The following is a 23,156-nucleotide window of genomic DNA, read 5'->3' as shown; positions in this document are numbered from 1 at the left end:
CAAACATCGAGCATTGCTATATGCAGCTTTATTTTTCATATAAGGCGAAGTAAAAAAACAAAACATGTTTCTCGTCCCCGCGTGCTTCCTTTTTGGAGGCCGCCTGGATCTTTTTTATTTTTTTTATTTTTTAAAAATGCAGTAAAAAAACACCGAAAAAGTCCACAAATTCATCGGAAAATAAATTGTAGACCAGTACAAGTCTAAATGACACTGTAAATATGATCAGTTCTCTTGTCCAACTTATCTTTCATTTTAAAAGTGCCTTACAGTGAAAACACCAACAATTGCAGGACATTTTTAAAAGGCGGCCATCTTGAAACAAATAAAAAATAAAAAATAAAAAGACCCGCTTCCTCCCTTTTTTCGAAAACCCGGAAGGGGAAACATGTTTTGTTTTTTATTCGGCCTAATTGGGTTTTACTGACATTTATTTATTACATTTCTCTACCCAATTTATCACGTTCAACTGCCGCATACAATTGTGGGCAGACAATAGAAGGTGACGGCTGTGGTTTATCACCAGAAAGTGCAGTCCTTCGAACATTAATGGATCAGCCGTCGCGTACTAATGGCCCGATCCAGTAAGCGCCGCCCCATGGTATTCTGACCAATCACAGCCGTGATTCATGTCCGACATGCGTGCACGCGCGTATGATGCGCGCGGCAGGAAAATGCAGTGTGGCAAGTGGAGAGGAGCACGTGTTAATTTGCCCACGCGCGCAGTGGGAGGGGCTTACTGGATCAATCCATTACAAACCAATTATTTCTGAGGCTTTGACATTAATTCGTCGATTGCGTTGGTTTGTTTGTTGGTTATCAGTTTTAGAGTGGAGAAATTGTTCTTGTTAAATTTCTGTGAGACGATTTGATGCGGGCTAGTTTGATAATTTTGTATAAGTTGGTCGGATAGTTGAAGTTGTCTGGAGAACAACCGAAACTTAAAGGCTGTCAGTCCGTCGGTTCATCTGTTTAACTGTTGGTCAATGAAATATTTTTTATTTTCGTCGCCCATGCAATTGCTAAATTCCGACAGATCATTAGGTAAAAATTCTCTTTTCTTCGAATTTTACTGTAAATCATATAATGGATCACATAATTTTACGGGTGTAATCAAATTTCGTTTCGAATGTTAGCCTGCTGTAGATGACGTTTTTTTTCCAGTTGAAGTAATAGAGACATTTACATTCATCGGGGTTCTTTGAAAACAAAAGGCTAAAAAAAAAATAACAAACAACCACAATCGGTTTTTGAAAACACAATTCGCTTTTAATAAATCATCATTGCTTTCCAAAGTGCTTTTTCCCGAACCAGGATGAACTAGAATGGATCGCGTGTTGATGATGGAATGACATTAATGATCGCATTCAATTGATTTCCCTTATACACCCGAAATTAGTCGCGCCATTTTTGTTTTTAATCAGCAAGGCCCGCGCGTCGCGCACTTGTTGACTTTATTATTAACGGCCCTTGATCGATCTGCAGACCAGCGCTACAATGTCACACCGTGAGCAAATAACCTTTTTTTCATCATCGATGTGTGTTTACAGATTCTCACAGTGGCAACATTTTGCTGTTTGATTTGGGGACGAAGAGACAAGTATTTACTCAGTTGTACTTGGATGGTTTGATTGTTGACTTCAGGTTCTTCTTTTATTCCGGTTGAGCAGTGCAGATTGTTTCCATTAAATCAGTTGTGATTCTCGCAAAAACTCGAGGAGAGAACCTCTTTCGTTGGAGGTATTTTGGCGAGTCGATCAGATGAGCTATTTTGCCAGCAGTGGAATTATTGGTCAAGACCATTCTAACGAGAGGAACACTTTTAATGTGACGTCTGGTTAATGACGAGTGGACATCAGTGCATAAACTACACTCCTGTTTTGAAAGAAAAATGACGCATCTTAGATAAAGTGGAAAGGGATATCTTTTCTCAAAATGGATCCTTTGAGAATCTCAGGCTATCTGATGACTTCGGCGTTGATTTTCCTAGTTGGACTGTGCCTTGGTAAGTTAACTTTTATGATTTTAATTTTGATATTTCGATTATTTCCATCTCTATTTCCATCCCTGATGTGATCTAAAGAACAAATTTAAACATGCGTTGAGTAATGGCACCGAGACACAATGACGTCACGTTTTGTTTACATTTGCGCTTTCTTATGGAGTCTTGGTGTCTCTTGTGCCCACCTGGCTCCCATAGGAAAGCACATATAAAAACAGCGTGACGTCATACTATCTCAGGGCTATAGACTTGTGTGAAGAAAAACATTTTCCCCATTCCGTTTCGTTTTCAGACGAGGGAAAATTGTGACTAAAATAGATGCAGTCGACTCAACTCGCAAAAAGTATGCGATGTGATTACGTTGGAAGCCACTTATTTATTTGCTTGAGTGCTGGTGTCGCTAATTCAATATTTGTCTCCAACCAACGGCACAAAAGGCCCATGTATGGTGAAAGTCTTGCTGTTTGGTTTCAGGCTTTGAACACACTGTACAAATTAAGCTATATTTTGCGTTCTGTTAAAATTCGCTTCTTATTTATGCGCAATTCGAATCAAGCAAACCCTATGATCAGAAACGAAGATGTTACTATAGGTTTTCGCTTGTAGAGCTACCTGTGTTGTCTGTATTGCCATTAACAACAATAGTCCCAAATCCTCCCATTAGATAATACGATATTTTTTTCGCACACCCCAGTGGGCTCAGGTTGAAGATGTAAAACGTGGAAATGCTCCTCTTTTTATTGTTGAAAGTGAACAGCGTTGGTTTGATTCTGTTTATGATTTTGAGACCTATTTTTCCTCCAGACGTGATTGCCTGTGATGGGGTTACTTGGCCCCTTGAAAACGCATTGTCCAGTTTTCTAGTATAGAAATACATGTACGTGCATGGATCAAAAGTCATAACCCATCAAAAGTTAATCAAAAGAGTGCAGTCCAAAGTAAACTCGCAAGTTATTTCAAATGAAGTTAAGGCATTCCTTTGTTATTGTCCATTCTCTATTACTAATTGTGACTGAGCTTGTGAATTCATTTTTATTTGTTCATGATCGGACTTGTGACGCACTTGTGATCTACCACAGATACGTCGACCCATACACTGCCGTTTTCTGATATAACCATGGAGACACAAATGTCACAAGCTATCTGTCAACTCCAAGAAGCACACGCAGTCTTGAAATGAACTCTTTAATTGGAATGCCAGTAACATTTTGCCGCCCAAAAACACAACACAGAAAAACAGTATTTTGCCGTCCGAGATAGGAAATTCCTAATTAGCGTTTGCAAACCTCGAAATGCCACCTGTGATAGCAGCGTGATGTATGGCCATGCCCATACCGTAAATCGGTTCGCTGGCCCCGGTCGTGGGCGTGCTGGTGCGGCGCTCCGTTTACTGTCGTTATTAAGTCATTTCTATTGCATGACAGCATCGTTACCTTATTAACATCTCCAAGCGTATAATTAGAGAAGTCACTTTGATGTTCCTGTTGTATAATGAGAAGTAATCTCCATTCGTCAAGCCTTGTCCTACTTTTAAGGACCTAGAATATTAAAATAGTAATTATAATAATTGTGAAAGAATCCAAATTATTCACAAGTCGTTTTAATTGCTATTGAGTATTGGGCCTCTTGCAAAAACCCATAAAATATTATTATTATTAACATCTTGCACAATAACGGTAGGATCAATCAACATTCTTGCACAACGTCTTTAGGCATACGGATGAAGATGTCAAACTGATGTATCGAAATATAGAGAAGGCAATGCTCTTTATACTTGTTTTCAAATACAAATACATGTAAATGGGAAAAAAATGTGAGTAAGACTCGTCACGTTTTATCCAGTAAATATGAATCCCTCTGGGACTCGGTTGAGTTTTGGGAAGAGAAGTTTACTCCTTTATGCAACCAGGCTCAGCTTATAAACTCTCTAGGGGAAAAACGATGCACGTATACACACGTACCCAAAGCTGTAATTAGCATCCATCATTCAAGATGTCCAATTTTAGGCATTCGTGTGTTTCTCCACCATACCTATCTCGCCCTACCCAGGGAGCAATCAAGCTTAGTACATTGCTTGATGCTTCGTCCTTGTTATTGCAATTTCAGTACAGCTCACTCGTGTACTGCGTGAAAGCAATCAACCCTAACGTCTTTTCACCACGGGACTCATTAACTCTGGTATATAGTCGGATGTCGGAATGAAAAAGAATCGATCGTAGAGGCTTTTGAGCAATTGCGGAGAACGTCTTGCAGCTAGCTGCACTACAACTAATTAAAATACGTCACGGGTTACGATAATTATTTCCTTGGGAGGACTCGGGATGCGTTCTCAGGCAACACATCTCATCTGCACGCGCATGCACAAGTTGACGATAGCCGTAAAGAATTTACGAAGCGACAGATCGGCAAGCAGTCGCAGATAATCGCAGGAAGTCGCGCACCAATTCGCAAGCAGGTTCAGACAACCTGTAAAACAGTCGCAGACAATATGTAAAACGGTAGCAGACACTATATGTTAAACAGTCGCAGACAACTGCAAAACAGTCGCAGACAATCTGCATAACAGTCGCAGACAGTTGAAAAAGCAGTCGCAGGCCGTTGACAGTGCAGTCGCAGGCAATTGCAAGCAGTTTCAGATGCACCAATCGGCGATGTTGATGACGATAATCTTAATGAGGCGTCTATGTCATAACAGTAATTTCTCTTTTTGTCTTCTTTCTTCACCAGTCGAGGCAAATCTTTTCTGTTACGACTGCAAGGTCGACGTGAAGAAGTCAGGTGATTCTCGATCGAACTGCATTTACAACGTCAGCTACTACTCCCCAAGGGAATGCCAGTCTCACGAGAGATTTTGCAAGGTAAACAAAAAAACCCACATCACCTCATCCTCAAAGCAGCGAGGAGAGGGTGGGTGGGGAGGGGTGGGGCTCGGCACTGGCCCTGCCTCAGTCCATCTCGAAGAGTGTACCCTTTCTTTCCATTCCGAGTTTTGAGAAGAGAAAAAAGCGTTTTATTGTTTAAAATAATTACAACTCATTAGCACAATCATCTTTCCATGGCAATAAAGTCAGGACACTTTCATCTAAAACCAGTGCAACAAACACCACCTGACCATATCAGACAGTGACAACCCATTCAAGGGGAAAAAAACGACTCAATTTTACTAGAACCGAACAGTATCGACACAGACCGAAACGAATCGAACCAAACCGACCTCGACCGAATTAATCCTAGCCAAACAACAATGGACCAAATTAACCGACAAGCTGACGCACTTTGAACCGAATCGATATCGAAAAAGACAGTATCGATTGGAACAGAAAAAACCCGAACTAAACCGAACACCCGACTTCCGAACAAAATCAAAATGAACCGAATCGATTCGACCACATTCGGTCTAGAGTGGAATCCGTACGCAACCGAACCAAGTACCGAACAATATCGTCGACTATAATTTTTTTTTTTATTTTTTTACAGATCGAGAGGGTACGATATAACCGAGTCGTCCGAATCTTCGAACGTGACTGTGCCGAGACTTGCAGCGATTCCTGTGAGACTCGAGGATTTGGAATCGACGAAGAAACCTGCGTGTTCTGCTGCACCCAGGACGGTTGTAATAACTCCACGTCATCGGCAGCGAGAATCGATTGGAGCTTCGGACTTTGTGTATCGATTCTTGTAGTCGGCTATCGAGCAAAGAATTTCGAGAACTGATCTTATAATTTTCAGAAAATAAACACGACAGTTTTAGTTTTTATTAACTATCCCGTAGTCCCTTTTCCATTCTTTTCCTTTGCGTAAAACACATTGTGTGTTGACAATAGTAAACTAGGTTAAATGTTGACAACGCTTAATTATTTATTCAAAAAAAAAGAAGCTACAGTGCCTTTTTTGGATGGAGATGAATTAATGAGCCGTTTCATCTTCAGTTGGTTTCATATGCTGTCAAAATGCAAGTCATATACAGCGGTGATGAACAATAATTTTCATAATTGTGACAGCACCACAACAGTGCCATTGTAAATATCGTGCGCAATTTGATAAAGAGGGATTTTAAAATGAATCATTGTAAAAAGGTCCACCGCGGTACAATGTATCATAGGCCATTATTCAGTGGCATTAATATTTATTACACGAAAAAATGTTGCCGTGGAAATTCTTTTATTGGTCCCACTCAGTAATGCCACTACGGGGAATGTTAATATTTCCATATTCTGGCTCTGACATTTGAAGTGATATAATACTGAGTTAATAAAAAATAGTAGTTTCTTGTGTGTTGCATATTTTGATTCAATTCATGACCACTAGTACCTATTTATTCATGAAGAAGTTGATTAATATTGGTGCAATAAATGCTAGACTGGTTAGACTGGGCGTTCGTTGGGCTACATCGTAGAGGAGAGTTTGGCTTTTTTGAGTGCTTTTATTTAATTAAAATCTAATTATTTGCATAGAAATAAAAAAGGGATTCCAATTAAATGTGTCTTGTTGTCGGTTCGAACCCACTAAAATTCATATAGTATCTAATTAAAAATAAGACAGCAAGAAAGGTAATCAAAAATTGGTGAAATAATTACGGACACAGTATTTTATCATAAAATAAAAAAAAGATGGGAAAAGTTCGAATTTTACTAGAAAACTGCTACATGTACATGAGCTTTACTAAATTAAACAACAGAGGTCGCCCTGCACTAATACTGGTTCGTCTGGTTCCGGAACTTTGTCACGCAAAAGTGCCTTGACTCACTCGTTAGCATTATTTGTACACGGTCACTGGTCACGTTCGCATTATGCGATTGAATGCCACTCGAGAGTGAGTTCCAAAAACCACCAAAATATCACTCTGAAAGGAGAGACACACCCTGAAAAGAATCGCTAACGAAACATCGCGGACCAGTCGGCAAGGAAGGACAGCGATCTGCCCTGAAATCCGGCCCAGAAGCCGGCGTTGAGAGCCAGCAAAGTGACCGATGTCGTCCGAGGCTGTTGCCGGGGCCGAGCTGCAAAGCTCGGGTGGTACGGAGGCCGTTTTGAACGGGGCGGTGGCGGCGTCTGGTGTGCCGTCGGCAAGGGCGGCTGGTGATGATGGATCGTTGGATCGCGAGTGTGAAAGTCTGACCAAAAATGCTCCTGGGGGAGGTACGAACGTAGTAACTAATGAGCAATGGTTATATTTTATTTGCATTTTCTGCTGTTTCAACAATTTAAATTTTGGATTTATTTCGAATCATCAATCATTCAGTTTAGGCCTAGGCCCTACACATTTTAAAGGTAGGACTAGGAGGTAGATCATTTGTTTTGTGCATTTTTTCGTTTGAAGCAACAAAATTACTCAAATCAAACAGGTGCTTAACAACTAACCAGATGAAGTTTTAGCTCTGTGAATGCTGTATATTCGATCGGAGAAAACAAGGTTCTAGGAATTTTAGGATCTTGGTTTCAATTCGACAGTTCAAAAGTTGCCGGGTCCTGTTTTGAATTGCGCCCGAAATCAGCATCCGAGACAGGTTCTCATTCAGCCAATTGCAGCTACTCGATGTCGCACACTGAACTGACAAATAATAACTGCTCGCGTGTTGTCATCTGGAAAGTTTGTTTGGAAAGAAACGAATGCTGTATCCTGACGTCACTTTTTCATTACATAGCAATGAGCATAGGCCCCCTTTGGCTAGACTAGTGACTCCTTCATTACGTTGAAAAGGGGTTTATTGAAAAGCATTTCAAATTTGAACTATTTTTAAAAATGTTGTTAACTTCCCATACATCTAGACTTTCTACTCAACTGACACGACTAAGTAAGTGTCTGGAAAAAACATTCAGTCGCCTACATTCTTAAACTATTGTTATATGAAGAAAAAGCATTTTTATAATACCATCAAAAATCTTTGTGTTATGCAAATGTACAGGTCAGAATGCGACGCAAGACCGCTCAAATGGTGTGATAACACCCCCACTGCCTAAGGGATGCGTGCCCCTCTCTCATCAGGTGGCTGGTCACATGTATGGAAAAGGAACAAGTAAAGCAGGTAAGCGTGACCTTTTTGTCATCTCATGTAATAATGATGTAGACCAATAGTCATGGCCCATGGTTATCTGACCAATCTTGGCCATGGTTAGTGTCGGATATATGCGTGCACAAAAGTCGGACATGTGTGCATACATGTGCGTGTGATGGGTGTGGCTGGAACTTGTACTATTTGTAGTGTGGCATTGGTGAGGCCTGCACGTGTTGTTACCCAAGTGGGTGGGACTTAATGGATTGGGCGGGGCCAAATGGAGTGGGTGGGGCCTAATGGAGTGTGCAGGGCCTAAGGGGTGGGCGGGGCCTAATGGAGTGGGCGGGGCTTGATGGAGTGGGCGGGGCCTAATGGAGTGGGCGGGGCCTAATGGAGTGGGCGGGGCTGGATGGAGTTGGTGGGGCCTAATGGAGTGGTTTATTGACGTACATTTTCAGATCATAGAGAGTCGTTAATCAGGCTACATACTTTTATGCACAAACTCACCATGTTCACAGAGTCGAAATCAAGTCGGTCACAAGTCATCAAAAGACAATCACAACATCACAAGACAATCGCAAATCATCGCTAGTCATCTCAAGACAATCACAAGTCATTATTAGTCATCACAAGTCACCAAAGGTCAATCATAAGTCAATCATACATGTAAGTCAATCACAAAACAGTCGCAATACTTTTGTCATTGTAAAATGTGATTTCGCTTGTCAACTTACAATCCAATTATTAAATGTTTGGGATACATGATGTAGACTAAATTTATTTTAAAAAAAATTGACATCCTTTTTTGGTTAATTTTATTGAAAGGTGCACTTCTTTAAACATTTAAAAATTGTCCATGCTTTTCTTGACAAATGAGGGCGCTATTGCTGTGATGTCATGTCAGGAAGATACTGTTAAGTTTAGGGGTCAGGGTTTTCTGTGCGAATGAACTCAAAATTTGCTCATTAAAAACATCTGTGAGAAAACATTGTTCATTGGCCAACTGTCGTGTACTGAAACAACGACGAATCACCAAAGAAAAGAACATTTTAGGACAACAAAATATCAAAAAATTCCGGCAAATTGTGGTGCTGAAATAGCTATAACAGTGAGCTTTCTGCCCGAAATGACATCACACTTTTGTTCATGGAAAAATAGAAATTTTCATTAGCATAAAAACCCGAAAGGTACCAAAATGATAATTTAAAATAAGGTTAAACAGGACACAATGGTGCATTTTCAAGGATTGCAAAAAAAAAAAAATTACATGGTCCTTTAAAACCAAGCATAAATCTATGATGATGCTACCAGTATTTAGAATATTGCATTGTACAATGTAGATGTCCGTGTATGGGCTTACACTATCCTTTGAGAATTTTATTTCCTGCGATGCCCAACCCATCAGATTCCCATCATCCCGCATCACCAATCGACTTCATTGGAGACCTTCGAAGCACTTTAATCCAAGCGTGCGCCCGAACGGATTATATTATTTCTGTAATTAACCCAAAGGTCAAAATGTGGATTGCTGAACCAATTAGTGATGCTCGGATCTAAGCTGGCAGCCAGACGATTTAAGTATTAAAGAAAGCTCAAACGTTTGGGCCAGACGTTGTTTGTTTTTTGGCTCTGAACTGAGACAGCGGTTCAAATCCTGTTGCTCGGGTTACTCAATTTAATCTGCATTAGAATGCTGAATACGAAAGTGCTTTGAAACGGAGAAGTGTATTGTGGAGTCTCCTAACGTGCCACACTTTTGACTATTTCCTCCGATTTCTTCTCATGTAGCGTTGCCAAACCAAACCTAGATGAAGAGCTTCAAATTCATTAATTAAAACACGCCCTCTCTGGCTGGCAAATTCAGCTACATGTACGTCATCACAGCAGTCAAAATCAATCAAGTGACTGTTTTTAACAGTTAAGAATTCCCTTGTTAATTTGATATAGCCAACTTTTGACTGGAGGTGATTGATATGCCATCTGTACCTACCAGTTACCTCTTATGTCTGTTGATGGAATTTGACTAGTCACAGTGCTTACATGAATGTGATTTTGACTGTTTTACTAGTCTGTATACAAATGCATGGCGGGGGAAGTGAAAGAAACATTTGACTGTCTGTGACTGATCAAACCTTAAATTGAATGTTGATACTCTCAAAACTCACTGGGAAAACCTTGTGAACAATGGCAATGACATAAGATTTAGTCTGAAATTAATATTTTCTGAGACAAGTGTTTCTGAGAATTGTCCCGTGATTGTGAAAAGCTTACTGTAATTTTTCTCTCTATTCTCTCTCAATTACCTCAGAATTAACCGTTTAACCATCCCCCCCCCAAAAAAAGGGAGACATTTTGAAAATCATTGAATAAAAATTAATGCTCTAATGCTCAAAACGTTATTGTGAATACGTACTGCTTGGTTGAACAAACCATTTAATATAAACTGTTAACATTATAAATTTACATACATACATACACTTTGCACATTGCATACATGATTGTGCATGTTGATGTTGATGAAGTAATTGCAATTCAAATTTATATTAGACCAAAAAAAATGTAAATTATAGTTTCTTGAAAAATTATTTACGCTTACTCCTATAGGAGTATGAATGAGTACATGTGAGGGTAGAGGACCGAATGCGCGCTGATATCGGCTGCCGCGTGGTCTCGTGGTCTGATGAACTAGGGAATAATTGTAAAGCATTTGTTGATACAACGGAAAATGATAAGAATTAGAATTTTATGTAGCCCCTATTTGTTTATCTATAATTTCAGCTATGCTTGCAATTTGCTTCGAAGCAGTCCTTTTTAATTAAACGAAAGGCAGTCCCCATATGATCATATTCCTACGGACATGTACTGGTAGACAATGTGCATTTCTAATTAGCCACTTAGAGAGATATTTATTAAACACTCACGCAATTATACACGTTCCCAGTATGCGTGGAATTCCATCCACTTTATTGTCATTCAAAAAATGTCTGTTTTCGTTTAGTCCACTCTTTGCCATGCATGGTGTGATTGTGTAAACAAAGGCTTTCAGGGGAGGTTTTAATGCAAGCACGGAGGAATTACAAAAACCCAAAAATCCAGACACACGTATTTATGTAAGCTCTTGACATACAACTGACCTACATATTAAAGGCATAGAAATGTTTTGCTTTTCATGTGGTTCTGTTCATTTCCAATAGTAATAACACCAATTACAATCCAAAGAAGAATGTTCGAAACCTAACCTGTTGAAGTTTCAGCTCAGTGGATATTATACTTTTCGAGAAAAAACAGTGAAAAACCATGCACAACCTTTTGATCGCAAAAAACGATTTCGTCCATAGCACTCTTTATTTCCAAAAATCAGACATTTGACAGATTGTTGGAAATCACCTAGATTTCTTGATTTCTTCTAAATGACAGCAAGCCAGACCCAGACGGAATAATTTCGCGGGATGCTTAGTACGATCTTAAATCCAAGTAAGCTTAGGAATAATACAATTTGGGAGGTTACCCAAATTGAACATGTAGTCATTATTCGGACACAAAACTGGATCGTCCAAGAAAAGTTTGGAAAGTAACCATCTTCCCCCCTCCAGATCCCCCCCCCCCCCCCGATTTAAGGAAGTAGACAGTCAATTGTAGGTGATAGGATACAGTAAATGATCTGTGAAAATGCAAGGATTGGAAAGTATACACACATGCACAGAGAATGAAATTATGGTCAGACATCAGGCATTTTTCGACTTATTCACCATATTTGTCCAAACGAAAACAAACACGCTCCGGTCAAATTGTGTATTCTTCATTGGAATTGTTTGACATGTTAGATGTGACAGCTTGATTGCGCTACTTGATTTTGTCCAAGCAATTTGTGCGTCGAATAACATCTTCTGCCATACATGTACATGTACATGTACGTGCTTGTAAAAATCATGGTAAAATGTACATTGTACAGCACATGAACATAACAACGTGTATTCTTGGTACCTACCAGTACATGAATGCGAATCCAGCACACATGTTCACTGCACTGTATGTACATGTTCGTTATTCCCCCTGGAATGTACATGTGCATACCCACATTCACATGTGCATGTACATGGGCATGATCACGTACATGTACTTGCACATGTACATGTACATGTACATTGTTTGTGTGCGAGCATTTTAAGTATTATGTCTGACTGCATGACAACAATAGTGGCGATGATGTCTGACCCATAGAGTGAGTCATTCATAATACAGTCTGACTCTTAAGCGCTGCCGGCAAATTTGGGGCCTATGCGCTCATTGTATTCAGATAATCGAACCGTAAGCTTGTTTAAGATAGGTTAAAGGCCAATAGCAATAAAAAGATGTAATGTATTGAACAATTCTGTCTTACAAACTTGTCTTTGCCTGTGGAGTAAAGAAATCAAATAGTCCATCTGAAAGATCCTTTTCACTTGCAAAAACATGTAACATCTTGTGAAAATGTTGTAGTTTTGCCCAGTAACACTTGAAAAAAAAGAAAAAAGAACAACATACAACAACGTAGAAAGGAACCCCCCCCCCCAATAAAATATAAACAAACCACACCCCCCCCCAAAAAAAAAATGAGAATGTGTCCCGGACATGAGAACGTGTCCCGGACGCTGATTTCGGGCGCAATTCAAAACATGACTCAGCAACTTTTGAATTGAAATCGAGATCGTAAAATATTGTTTTCTCGGAATATACATGTACAGCATTCACAGTGCTAAAACTTCATCGGGTTAGTTGTTGAGCACCCGTCTTAAGATTTTAAGTAGGCCTACTTTTGTTGCTTCAAAACGAACAAAATGCACCTATGACAAATGATCTACCCATATTTTGCCATCTGTGTCATGTATCATGGGGATGTGCAATATTTTTTTCAGTTGGATAATCGTTTCCTCATTTGATCAAACTGAAAGTAAATTTTGCATCTAATCATGAAATTAATGTGAATGGGGCCAGTAATTTAGAGCTTTAATTGATAATGGAAGGAAGTATATATGAAATTAAATTCAGCAGAAACAAAATCAATTCCGGGCCTAACACGGAGAATCCAGGAACCGCTTTCACACTAGCAAGAAGCTATGCAAGTAACATGGCTTGTACACGGGCCCAGTGTCGCTTTACTGTGGACCCGTGATGAGTCCAACATGGGTCAGCGAGACTATAGTGTGTAAAATATTAAAGGCCTGTATATAGGTTACTTGGAATTTCCACGCTTTTGAAACTATGCAATGGCTTGTCCTTGACCGTACAAAGTAATGAAATTGCAGGATGAAAAGGGCCCATTATTGTGCAAATTGTAAATTACGTGTACATATTATATAGCCCCATTAGATGGACAATGTACATGTACACTGTACGGTTGCTTTTGAAGATTCATAAAATGTTTGGTTATGGATATGTTTGTTGAGCAGCGTTTTTATTAAAGTTGAAAAGTGTGGATGATTATGCAAATGGATTGCAAGTAGCAAAGTAAAGTCTTTCACGAGCCAATGTGGCCCATCAGGCCAGCGTTTATCTCCGGTTTCAGTAGCATGAAACGACTGAGAATATTCTATTCCCCCTGGACGGGATGCTAGTCCATCACAGGTTACTCCCCAGCTAATGCCGGTACCCATTTATACTCCTGGGTGGAGAGAGGCAAGTGGGGGTGAAGTGGCTCGCCCAAGGACACAACATTATGACCAGCAGCTGGATTCGAACCCCTGACCCTCTGATCATGAGTCACGAACCCTAAACTCTAAGCCACAAGTCCAGACTTTCACAATTTCACCTGTTTATAAGGGCGGTGTGGAATATACCTCATATTAAGATATTTTCACAGACATATTTTAAACAGAATATTCAAAAAATGGGAGCCAACTTGAAAAGATTATGAAAAACGTCCTGATGTGATTTTATTGGTATGGGTTGAGTGATTATATTGTTTTAAAAATGCAAATTTTTTTTGTGGAAAGCCACTTAACACGCATGATGGGAGAGCTGCCAAATTTGCAGGTTTACAATCTGTCAAATATCACAAAACAGTTGCTATACACACACGGTATTCATAAAAAGTCTTTACCGTACCTCCATGTCAATTCCACGTTCCAATAATCAAATACTAAATTATAAAAACAAATGCACAGCACTATAAAAATTCATACGTTATTAAAGTCTCTCAAATTCTTGATGAAATCAATTTCTCGTCCTTTTTTCTTCTTGTCAGGCCTTCTTCAAGATGGCATGGGAACTGTCCTCAAACCAGGCCAGAACGCATGCAGGGGCAAGCGGGAACGCACGTTCTACCACAACGTCACCAGACCGGACCAGTCCAATCCACTCTACACCAGTTTGAGGCCGTTCGTTCCCCGCTTCTACGGCACTTTTGTGTCGCCTGAAGACCCGTCATGTATCCTTTTGTCAATTTGTTAAGTAACCCTAACCCTCCCAAATCCTCCTTGCAAAATGGAGGATTTTGCAGTATTGAGGTTACACGGCAAAAGTGTCTGGCTGATTTTGGAGGATGCACTGTGTCAAGGTCTTGGGCCGGACCTTGTGTTGTTTATGCTCAGCCGTGCATAAATTTAGGCCAAGATTATACTCGAAATCCTCTGCACTGCTCCAGGATGTCACTGGCTCTGCCTCAACATATTGACATTGATTGCTGGAGGATTTTGCATGATTCAGGCAGTGGTCACCCCTCCAAGGACCACATTCAAGAAATAACCGAGGATTTTGCACTATTGAGGATATGCTATTTTCCTGGAGGCAGTTGGAGGATTTTGCAGGATTGAGGTTACATCCTAGCAAAAATGCCTAGGGAGTTAGGGTTAATTAAACATGTACATGCACAGATTAGTATGAGCGAGATTATTACACGTACACCTGTATATAAAACTGCGCGTTTGTAAAATCTAAAACTCCCAGATTGTTCAAAATCCAACAAGTTTGGAGAAGGAATTTGCTAATTTAATTTTTTGTAACCAGGAACTCTACATGTGTGTCAGTAGAGAGTAAAACCTAAATGATAACATCACATTGATGTAAACTTGTTCTGAAAAATATTTCCAGATGTTACAAGGGAAATTCCAGTAACATGTAAATTGCATTTATACATGTACTGCATCATGGAGTACATGTGCATAGTTTGTTTGTATTTGTACATGAGCTTCTCGTGTACCGCTGAACTTAAGCCAATTTGAGAAGCCTTGCAGTGCACATGACATTGTTTCTTTTTCAAGGATGGTTTAGCTGAAAGTGAAAAAGTCTGAAACGAAAACAGGAAAAGTCACCCATTGTTGTTTTGTTCAATTTATTTAGTTTTTCTTTAGTCGGTTTTCAAACCAGTCGATAGTTTCTTGTTTTGTTTGTATTCAGTGTTGGTTTTGCCCTTCACCGACGAATTTTATAAACACTGTATACTCGGTGTTGTCCCGTGCGATTGTGAGAAAAAATCACTCGGGTGGGACTCGAACCCCTGACCTAGCACAGACGTCTTACCACTCCACCACCGAGCTTGCCGGTGTCGGCTGGCTGGTTCGAGTATGATAAAGCAGCAGGTACCGCAACCAATTATTCATAAAAAGGCAGTTGCGTCAGGGAAGGGCCAATGCAATATTGAATTTACATCACCCCAATGCAAATTCCATCTTTTTAACCCTAACCACCCTGAATCCTTCAAAATCCTCTTTGCCAAAGTGGAGGAATTTGGAGGACTGAAGTTACCGGTACATGGCAAAAGTGCATTACTGATTTCGTACGATGCACTTTGTCAATGTCTTGGGCAGGACCTTATGTTGTATTTGCTCAGCCATGTGTAAATATAGGCCTGGATTATGTAGAACTAGTGATTTTCTGCTTTAGCGGAAAGCAGAGAGAATCAGTGACTGTGTTGCACTGGTTGACCTTCTCCTCTCAACTTTGACCTGTGAACCTTGACCTGTGTTTGTCAGTGGTGTACCTGAAGATCAACGACGTCACGTTGCGGTTTCGCAAGCCCTGCGTGATGGACGTCAAGATCGGATGCAAGAGCTACGAAGATGGCGTCTCGCTGAGGAAGGTGGAACTGGCTAAGGAGAAGTACCCCAACTTGGAGAAGATAGGCTTCCAGATTCTGGGCATGAGGGTGAATACTACACTTGCTTTTATATGGCCAGCAGCTGGATTCGAACCCCTGACTCTCTGATCATGAGTCACAAACCCTAACTACTACTCCATGCCACCCAATGCAGGATGATAGACCATCATGCTTAACTTTTGGATCTTGGGTAGCATGGCCAAGTAGTAATGGTTTGTGGCCTGTGGTCAGACGGTCAGGGGTTCGAATCCAGTTCCTTTATCCCTACTTGCCTCTCTCTACCCAGGAGTATAAATGGTACCGGCATTAGCTGGGGAGTTACCTACGATGGACTGTCATCCGGACATAGGTCCTCCCACGTTCGTAATTGTAGTTTGGACAAACCGTTGTTTAATCTGTGTGTTTTACTTTTTTTGTCATTTTATGATCAGGTTTACCATCCAGCAACTGATGAGTTTGAATGTCGGGACAAATTTTACGGTCGGAGTTTACAAGGAGACAACGTTATTGAAGGTCAGTTAAAAAAAAAAAAACGAAAAAAGATTTAAACAACTGAGAATTATGTTTTTTACAAATGGCATGTATTATCTATGTCCCTAGTTGTGGTAACCTAAAAACCGCATTTTCAAATTGAGTGCACACAAAATTACACCAACAATTTGGCTGAAAATGAGTAACAGATGAAATGAGTGATATCAATATGAAGTTTTTTTTTTTAAGTTTTAAAAGTTTTTTATATGTGAATAAAATCTGACATTTCCAATAATACCTTTCCTTTTTCTTTTATTTTGTGCAGGCTTTGCCAGATATCTGAATGTTGTCGATGACGTCAGAATTGATGTCGTTCCCGAGTTCCTGAAGCAGATGCGACGAATCGAGCGCTGGTTCACCAACCAAAAACAGCTCAACTTCTACTCCAGCTCTCTGCTGTTCGTCTACGAGGGCGCTGTCACTCCTTCCCCATCTCAACCCTTGACGGAGACGGTCGCAACGCCGGAGAACGACGGACTGAGCAACAGCCAGCCCGTGCCAAACTTTGTGAGTTATTCACAGCTTAAAAGAGTGGGTCCAAAATCCAAGCAGTCTGCTTCCGCGGTCGAAAGTCTTCCCCCTGATTCTAACGTTTTCCCCGAGCAAGGGGAACACCCCCCTGAGGAAAATGGATTTGTCAATAGGCTTCCGACTTACCAGGAGTCTATAGCAGCCAAGTTGGGTCACAAGGGTGGAACAGGCCCAGTGGAGGGGGGACTCAGTAATGGCGCGGAGGGGGCTATTAGTAACGGAGGGCAGGCGGAGCCCCAACTACTCGACATAAATGGTAGGTTAACGGTGTCTCAGATGAGGGAACGGCAGAGGAGTCTATCAAACGGGCAATCCGATTCGCCGTCGCAGCCTGAACAACCGGAGGGGGAGCCAATGACGGTAGCCGATGTTCACACGGACCAATTCCAGCCAATCGAGGCAGCCGATGTATCCGCCGATCAGATTGACGAGGAGAAAGAGTCCGACAGTAAATTGGCGCTCGTCAAAATGATCGATTTCACTCACGTAGTTGATGCCGACAGAACTGATGAAAATTACCTTTTCGGTCTTCGAAACGTGATTCGCTATTTTGAAATGCTTCTAAACGTGTACGGTACGAAATAGACCAATCAGACGGACCGGTGTTTTGTTTTTTTCAAAGTACTTGAGAAACTTGAATCACCTTGGAGCATGGTTTTGAGCATGCGGAGTTGAAATTTGTATCAATAGAGGAGATTTTTTTTCTCTGTATCCAAAATGTTTTGAAAATTGTCTAAGTGCCTGTTAATTTACACAACATGAGCCGAACCGTTTTGGTGATTCATTTACGGTTTCCGTTTTTATTTTTCTGAGCTTAAAATAATCATGTAATTTAAGTAATTACAAGTAAACAATAAAGTAAATTTTAGAAGAAAATGTACAGTAAATAAAATACATTTTGTTTACTGTAATTAGAAATACGTTTTTTCAAATAGAATAAATAGCATAATATTTACAGTAAACAAAATACATTGTGTTCAGTCTATTAAATTAGAAAAATGTTTTTTCTACTAAACTTTTGAAAACCTAAACTTGTCCTAACTTAGTTCTGTCTTCTTAGTTTCTTGGTTTTTTTTTTTTTACGTTTGTTGTTTTCAAACTCTCCCAGAATCATAATATAGCCTGAAAGTTGACTCCTGGTGGCACGCTTCTAATTTTTAAAATTGTTTTTGATTTCTTTCTCGAAAAAGGCCTTTGTAAAAAGGCCTTTGTAAAATTGTTACTAGCATCTCAATTTATGGAAACTGAAAAATCGCATGACGTGAAAGAGAAATATCATGCCAAAAAATTGACCTCCTACTACCAAAAATCTAAAATACATGTGGACTAGTGGAACTCGGAGCGCTCGTACAAATCTGAAAATTTAATTTTGTGGTGGTCATTGGGTAAAAACTGAAACTTACATAGGTGACAAAAATGCCTCTTGGGACACACAATTTTTTTAATAAACTTGAAGGACTAATTTTGATTTACAAACAAATCTAAAATGACCGTTGATAAGAACTGTATTCAAACAAGCCCGACTAAATCTAGAATCCATCGGATGTCGGTAGGTAAATCTTGGCGTCGTTATCGTTTTCGTTCTCACGCAAGTACGCGATGTGAAAACAAACGTGATCGAACAAGGAGACCTAGGAACGAAAATCTGGTTTTACCCATCTCCAACTGATTTCTCATCATTTTTTTCTTGTGGAATGCCAAGATAAAGATTCAACCTGAATGTTTCTTGGGGTAATTACAGTTAGAAATCATTCTGTCTAAAATTATAGCAAGAGAAAGGGCAAACCTGTATGGCAATGTTAATTGCCATTGTAACATTCATTTTTTCCCATAATGCATTTTCTACAAAATGCATGATGAACAACCTGTATTTTGTTTCTTTCTAGAAATAACCCTGTTTTCAGTGTCACGTCTCCAGCCCACAGTGTTAAATTTCTCAAATTAAGCTCTCTTTTTTTTTTACATACTTTTTCTTGACACAAATATCCCGATGTGGCCTTTTCTAAAGCAGCCTTTTCATTTTGAAAATTTCAAGAGTTTTTCTTCCCTTGTTTGCCTTGTAATTTTAATCATAACAATGGGTGTGTAAATTTATTTTCGCTTTTCCTTTAAAACTTTGTGGGAGATTAGATGATTTTGATACTTGCTATAATTTTTTTCTTGAAGTTTAAGAATTATATATCATGACTTGTGAATTTTGAATATCTTTTGTTATACTTCTCATCATCTTTATTTTTAACAATTTTTTGCTGTTGTATATTTATGTATATTGATCAAATGATTTAGGGACATTGTTTCATGTAAACTATGCTAATTTGATCATTTATTCATTTAAATCTTGTTCAGTTTGAATATTCATATCAATTAATATTCACGTATTCGTGTTGGCCCGTGAACACCTACCGTATACACTCAGAAAGTTCGACGTCACCTCCTCCCCATGATCACAGACAGCAATTTTACATCCTACATTTATAAAACAGTTTCTCAAATTAGGACCTGAAAATGGTTACGACAGCAGTGCTTCAAAGAGGAACAACCAAACCAATTATGAAACAGCTTCATGAAACGGTGTTCACTGGGCCGTTGCAGTGCAGGTGAACCAGTCATCGCGGTTGCACCGGCTGGACCTCCGAGTGACGTCACGACTACGCCAGCAAATATAACTAACAAGAATTTTTGTCTTTCAGGGAACGCAAGTGAGGTGGAAATTTTGCCAAATTGAAAATGATCGACAATATATATACTTTATCCAAATCATGAATAAAAAGTTGTTCCACGAAATTCCTAAATAGCATTCAGTATAAGGTTTTTAATTTAATCTGATGATATGTAGCGAAATGAAAGCTGTGTGTATTTTATGGATTTCTTGTGTCTTCTATCAAGAAGACAGTGACATAGTTTAAATTGGACAACAAATATTCAACGTGTTTTAGGCACTGACTATTATGCTAAATATAGACTTTGAAGTAGCACAGTCACATGAACAGTCACATGACTTGGATGGTAGCTTAAGGCACTTTTAGATGCACTTTAAAATAGCCACTGCAACAAATTCTCGCAGTCCACGATATTGAAATGTTGTGCAGTTTTAGTCTGATCGTTCAAATTTGGGGTCAAAACTAAGCGTGCTTTTGCCAAATATTTGACAAGCTGTTTTCCAGTGCAATTTTTCTTTCTTCAAACATGTTGCACCCCTTGTAAGAAATGCATATCTTACTATCACCGAGGATTAATTTACACACAACGTCAGTTGTTATGTCTTTTGAAATGCGGTAAAGGGAACATATTTTTTAATTTTTTTTTATTTTTGGGACATTTGACTGGAGCACGGTTTTGCATCTTTGCACTTGTGATGAATGTGACTTATCCTTTTGTGTGTGGTATTACCTTTATTGGAAGATATGGTGAACATGAAAGGGTTTGGGAAAAAAATCTTCTGTATTTACCCAAATTTATCCAAACCAAATTGAAATTGTGACCCCTCTTTTGTGTCCGCCATATCTAAAAAAAAAAAGTTAGGCCAAAAAGAAAACTAAGTCGGTCTCTGGTCAGCGCGCGCGTCGATTTTAATCATGCGCGTCAATCTTTTGTTTTTTCCAAAATGTTCCGCGGTAGCTCCAACAGCGCCCTCTATTGCCACACCTCCTCAATTTCTTTTACCAAAGAGCACCCAGGAATGGGAAATTGCACCAAGGCAAATGATCGAAAGCACCAAGGCAAATTATGGAGGACACCAATGTACATGAGGACACCAAAAAAGCAAAAAAATACCCCACCTTGTCTGTACAATCCAAGCTTGAAGAAAAAAAAAAAAAGCCAAAAAAAAAAAAACCGCGTCCCCGTGTCAATTCCGGAACTTTGGTCTGACCAGAGACCGAATATTTTTTTTTGTTGGCCTTATGTGGTGTGAAATAGGGTTTTGGTTACTGTAGATTTTCTGAGCATAAATGGTGAATGATATAAGGATTTTAACTTGGACATTTGAAAGGAGAAAATTATGTGAACAATAATTGTCAGCTATACTTAGAAAGTGTACAATGTACAAGTACAGCTGGGGTAGCAAGGTAGGGGCGGATCCAGTATTGATGGGGGTTACAAATATGAGGATTTCTGTAACCAATAGCAATTGACCGAATTGTGCTATTTCTTGGACAATGTTTGTGGCTATACCCAAGCTCAGGAAACAATGTTGCAACCTGACGCCACTTTGTTGGTTGTGTACAAAGTCCATGGAGAATCAAGACGAATTTCAAACTATTTCCTAACAAAATTGGAAATGTTTCTCACTCCCAGATTCATGTCTTTTTCAACAATTCCTGTAGTGACTGACCTCTATTGAGATGATATATGATGAAAGAAGTGGTGTCTGGATGCAATATTCTTTCCCAATCTGAAACGTAGGGGTGGCGTAGCTTGAGACGATTACCATAAGTGTCTGCGAAACTATGACTGGTGAATTCAAGCGTTTACAGAATTTAAAACTAAAACACTATGTTTTCCATGTGGCTATGGTCTTTAGTTCATGCAATGACTCTTTCTCGTCGATTGTAAATATTTTGTACTCTCTGCCAAAAATAAATCTGTCTTTTTGGCTAAAGTTATACTGTACAGTATCAATTTACACTAATTTCTAGATGCACCTTGAAACTTTTGTAAAAAAATTAATAATAATCATGTCAATTGTACATTGTTTATTTATTGGACCCACATATCAAAATTAGCCAGTAATTATGTTTTAAGGTTTTCGACGCTCGGGCCTAATACAAATTATGAATGGGTTTTAAAATGAACAAAAATTAGAAATGAGGTTTTTGGATATTGTATCAGGTGTGGCAGGTAACATGTTCTTATAATGAGGTTTCTAGAGAGGATAGAACAAAAGTACAGAATGTTGCAAATTCTGTGTCCATATTTCTGTACAGACAGAAAAACTGTGAAAATTTACTCTATGCCAAAAACTTTTACCCTGAAATGTGAATGTGTTTCGAAAGGCCAACTCATCATGTTTCAGTTGGTTTTCCTACCCCCCAAATTTGTATAAAAGGTAACTTTTAAAGGGACACAATTCTATATTTAATACTAAGATATTTTTGTAGAGTATGGCGATGGATTATGAGAACTAATAATGGAATATTTGAGATAATTAATAAAACAGCTGATTTGATATTAAAAATATTGAAACTTTGTAATAAGTATTTTTTTTCTCTGATAGAGGAGTTCCTTTTTTCCCCCCAAAGTATGATTTGAAGTGTTTTTCTTTATTGTTGTTTATGTGATGTTTTTTTTTTTGTTGGTTTTTTTCTTCTGGATCTTAGGTTTATAATTATCTTCAAACTCATCTTAACTAAGACGAGCAAGTAGCCCAGTGGATAGGGCATAGAGCTCTGAACCCAGAGGTTGTGGTTCAAGTCCTGCCTTGGACACTTTTACATTATTTATTATTTTATCTTGTGGATCTGAGGTTTATAATTATCTTCAAACTCATCTTAAATAAGAAGAGCAAGTGGCCCAGTGGTTAGGGCATAGAGCTCTGGACCCAGAGGTTGTGGGTTCAAGTCCTGCCTGGGACAATTTTAAATAAATGTTTATTTTGTTTAAATAAATAAAATGTAAAACTCTTATTCAGGCTAGCTTCTTTTAGCTAGCTTGTTACCCTGCTGGGGCTTGAGCCTGTCCGGGGTGGTTCTCGGCTTCTCCAGCGATCTCGACCTGGCGACGCAACCTGTTGAGCCACTCGGGTCCCCCCGTTAAAAAAGTGATCGGACCTGATATTTAAACCTTAGGTTCATACTTAGAAAATTTCGAAAAAATCCTCAGGTTGAGATTCATACTTATTCAAGATTAGGGTTCATACTTAGAAAATTTTGAAACAAACTCAGAGGTTGAGATTAAAAGTGATCAAACTTGTCATCCAAATAATCTGAAGACAGTCAACTCACAGCAAAGTTTCACACACAAAACTCGGAGAAAAATTTTCATTTCGACTTCTGACATTTAATGTTAATCTTTACACCGTTAG

General features: G+C 39.2%; 2 protein-coding genes across 2 annotated transcripts; both read left to right on the top strand.

Annotated features, from left to right (window-relative positions):
* Positions 1–815: 815 nt before the first annotated feature.
* LOC119731584 (lymphocyte antigen 6D-like) lies at positions 816–6,475 on the top strand. Its single transcript, XM_038204774.1, has 3 exons — positions 816–2,005; positions 4,730–4,860; positions 5,480–6,475. Exons 1-3 carry the CDS (start codon positions 1,936–1,938, stop codon positions 5,714–5,716), a joined length of 438 nt encoding a protein of 145 aa, XP_038060702.1. The 5' UTR covers positions 816–1,935; the 3' UTR covers positions 5,717–6,475.
* Positions 6,476–6,771: 296 nt separating this feature from the next.
* On the top strand, positions 6,772–18,165 carry LOC119731600 (inositol polyphosphate multikinase-like). Its single transcript, XM_038204795.1, has 6 exons — positions 6,772–7,141; positions 7,909–8,028; positions 14,222–14,404; positions 15,948–16,120; positions 16,504–16,585; positions 16,869–18,165. The coding sequence occupies exons 1-6, from the start codon at positions 6,973–6,975 to the stop codon at positions 17,717–17,719; spliced, it is 1,578 nt and encodes a 525-aa protein (XP_038060723.1). The 5' UTR covers positions 6,772–6,972; the 3' UTR covers positions 17,720–18,165.
* The last annotated feature ends 4,991 nt before the right edge of the window (positions 18,166–23,156 follow it).

Source organism: Patiria miniata, unplaced genomic scaffold, assembly GCF_015706575.1.
Source record: "Patiria miniata isolate m_02_andy unplaced genomic scaffold, ASM1570657v1 HiC_scaffold_24, whole genome shotgun sequence".
NCBI lineage: Eukaryota > Metazoa > Echinodermata > Asteroidea > Valvatida > Asterinidae > Patiria > Patiria miniata.
This window is presented reverse-complemented; position numbering and strand designations above follow the sequence as displayed.

Bases quoted from the DNA above. Each gene is read 5' to 3' on its own strand.
- LOC119731584 (XM_038204774.1), top strand. From the start codon at position 1,936: ATGGATCCTTTGAGAATCTCAGGCTATCTGATGACTTCGGCGTTGATT. The intron at 2,006-4,729 runs GTAAGTTAACTT...TTTCTTCACCAG, and splicing joins CCTAGTTGGACTGTGCCTTG to TCGAGGCAAATCTTTTCTGT. The intron at 4,861-5,479 runs GTAAACAAAAAA...ATTTTTTTACAG, and splicing joins CTCACGAGAGATTTTGCAAG to ATCGAGAGGGTACGATATAA.
- LOC119731600 (XM_038204795.1), top strand. From the start codon at position 6,973: ATGTCGTCCGAGGCTGTTGCCGGGGCCGAGCTGCAAAGCTCGGGTGGT. The intron at 16,121-16,503 runs GTGAATACTACA...TTTTATGATCAG, and splicing joins TCCAGATTCTGGGCATGAGG to GTTTACCATCCAGCAACTGA. The intron at 16,586-16,868 runs GTCAGTTAAAAA...TATTTTGTGCAG, and splicing joins AGGAGACAACGTTATTGAAG to GCTTTGCCAGATATCTGAAT.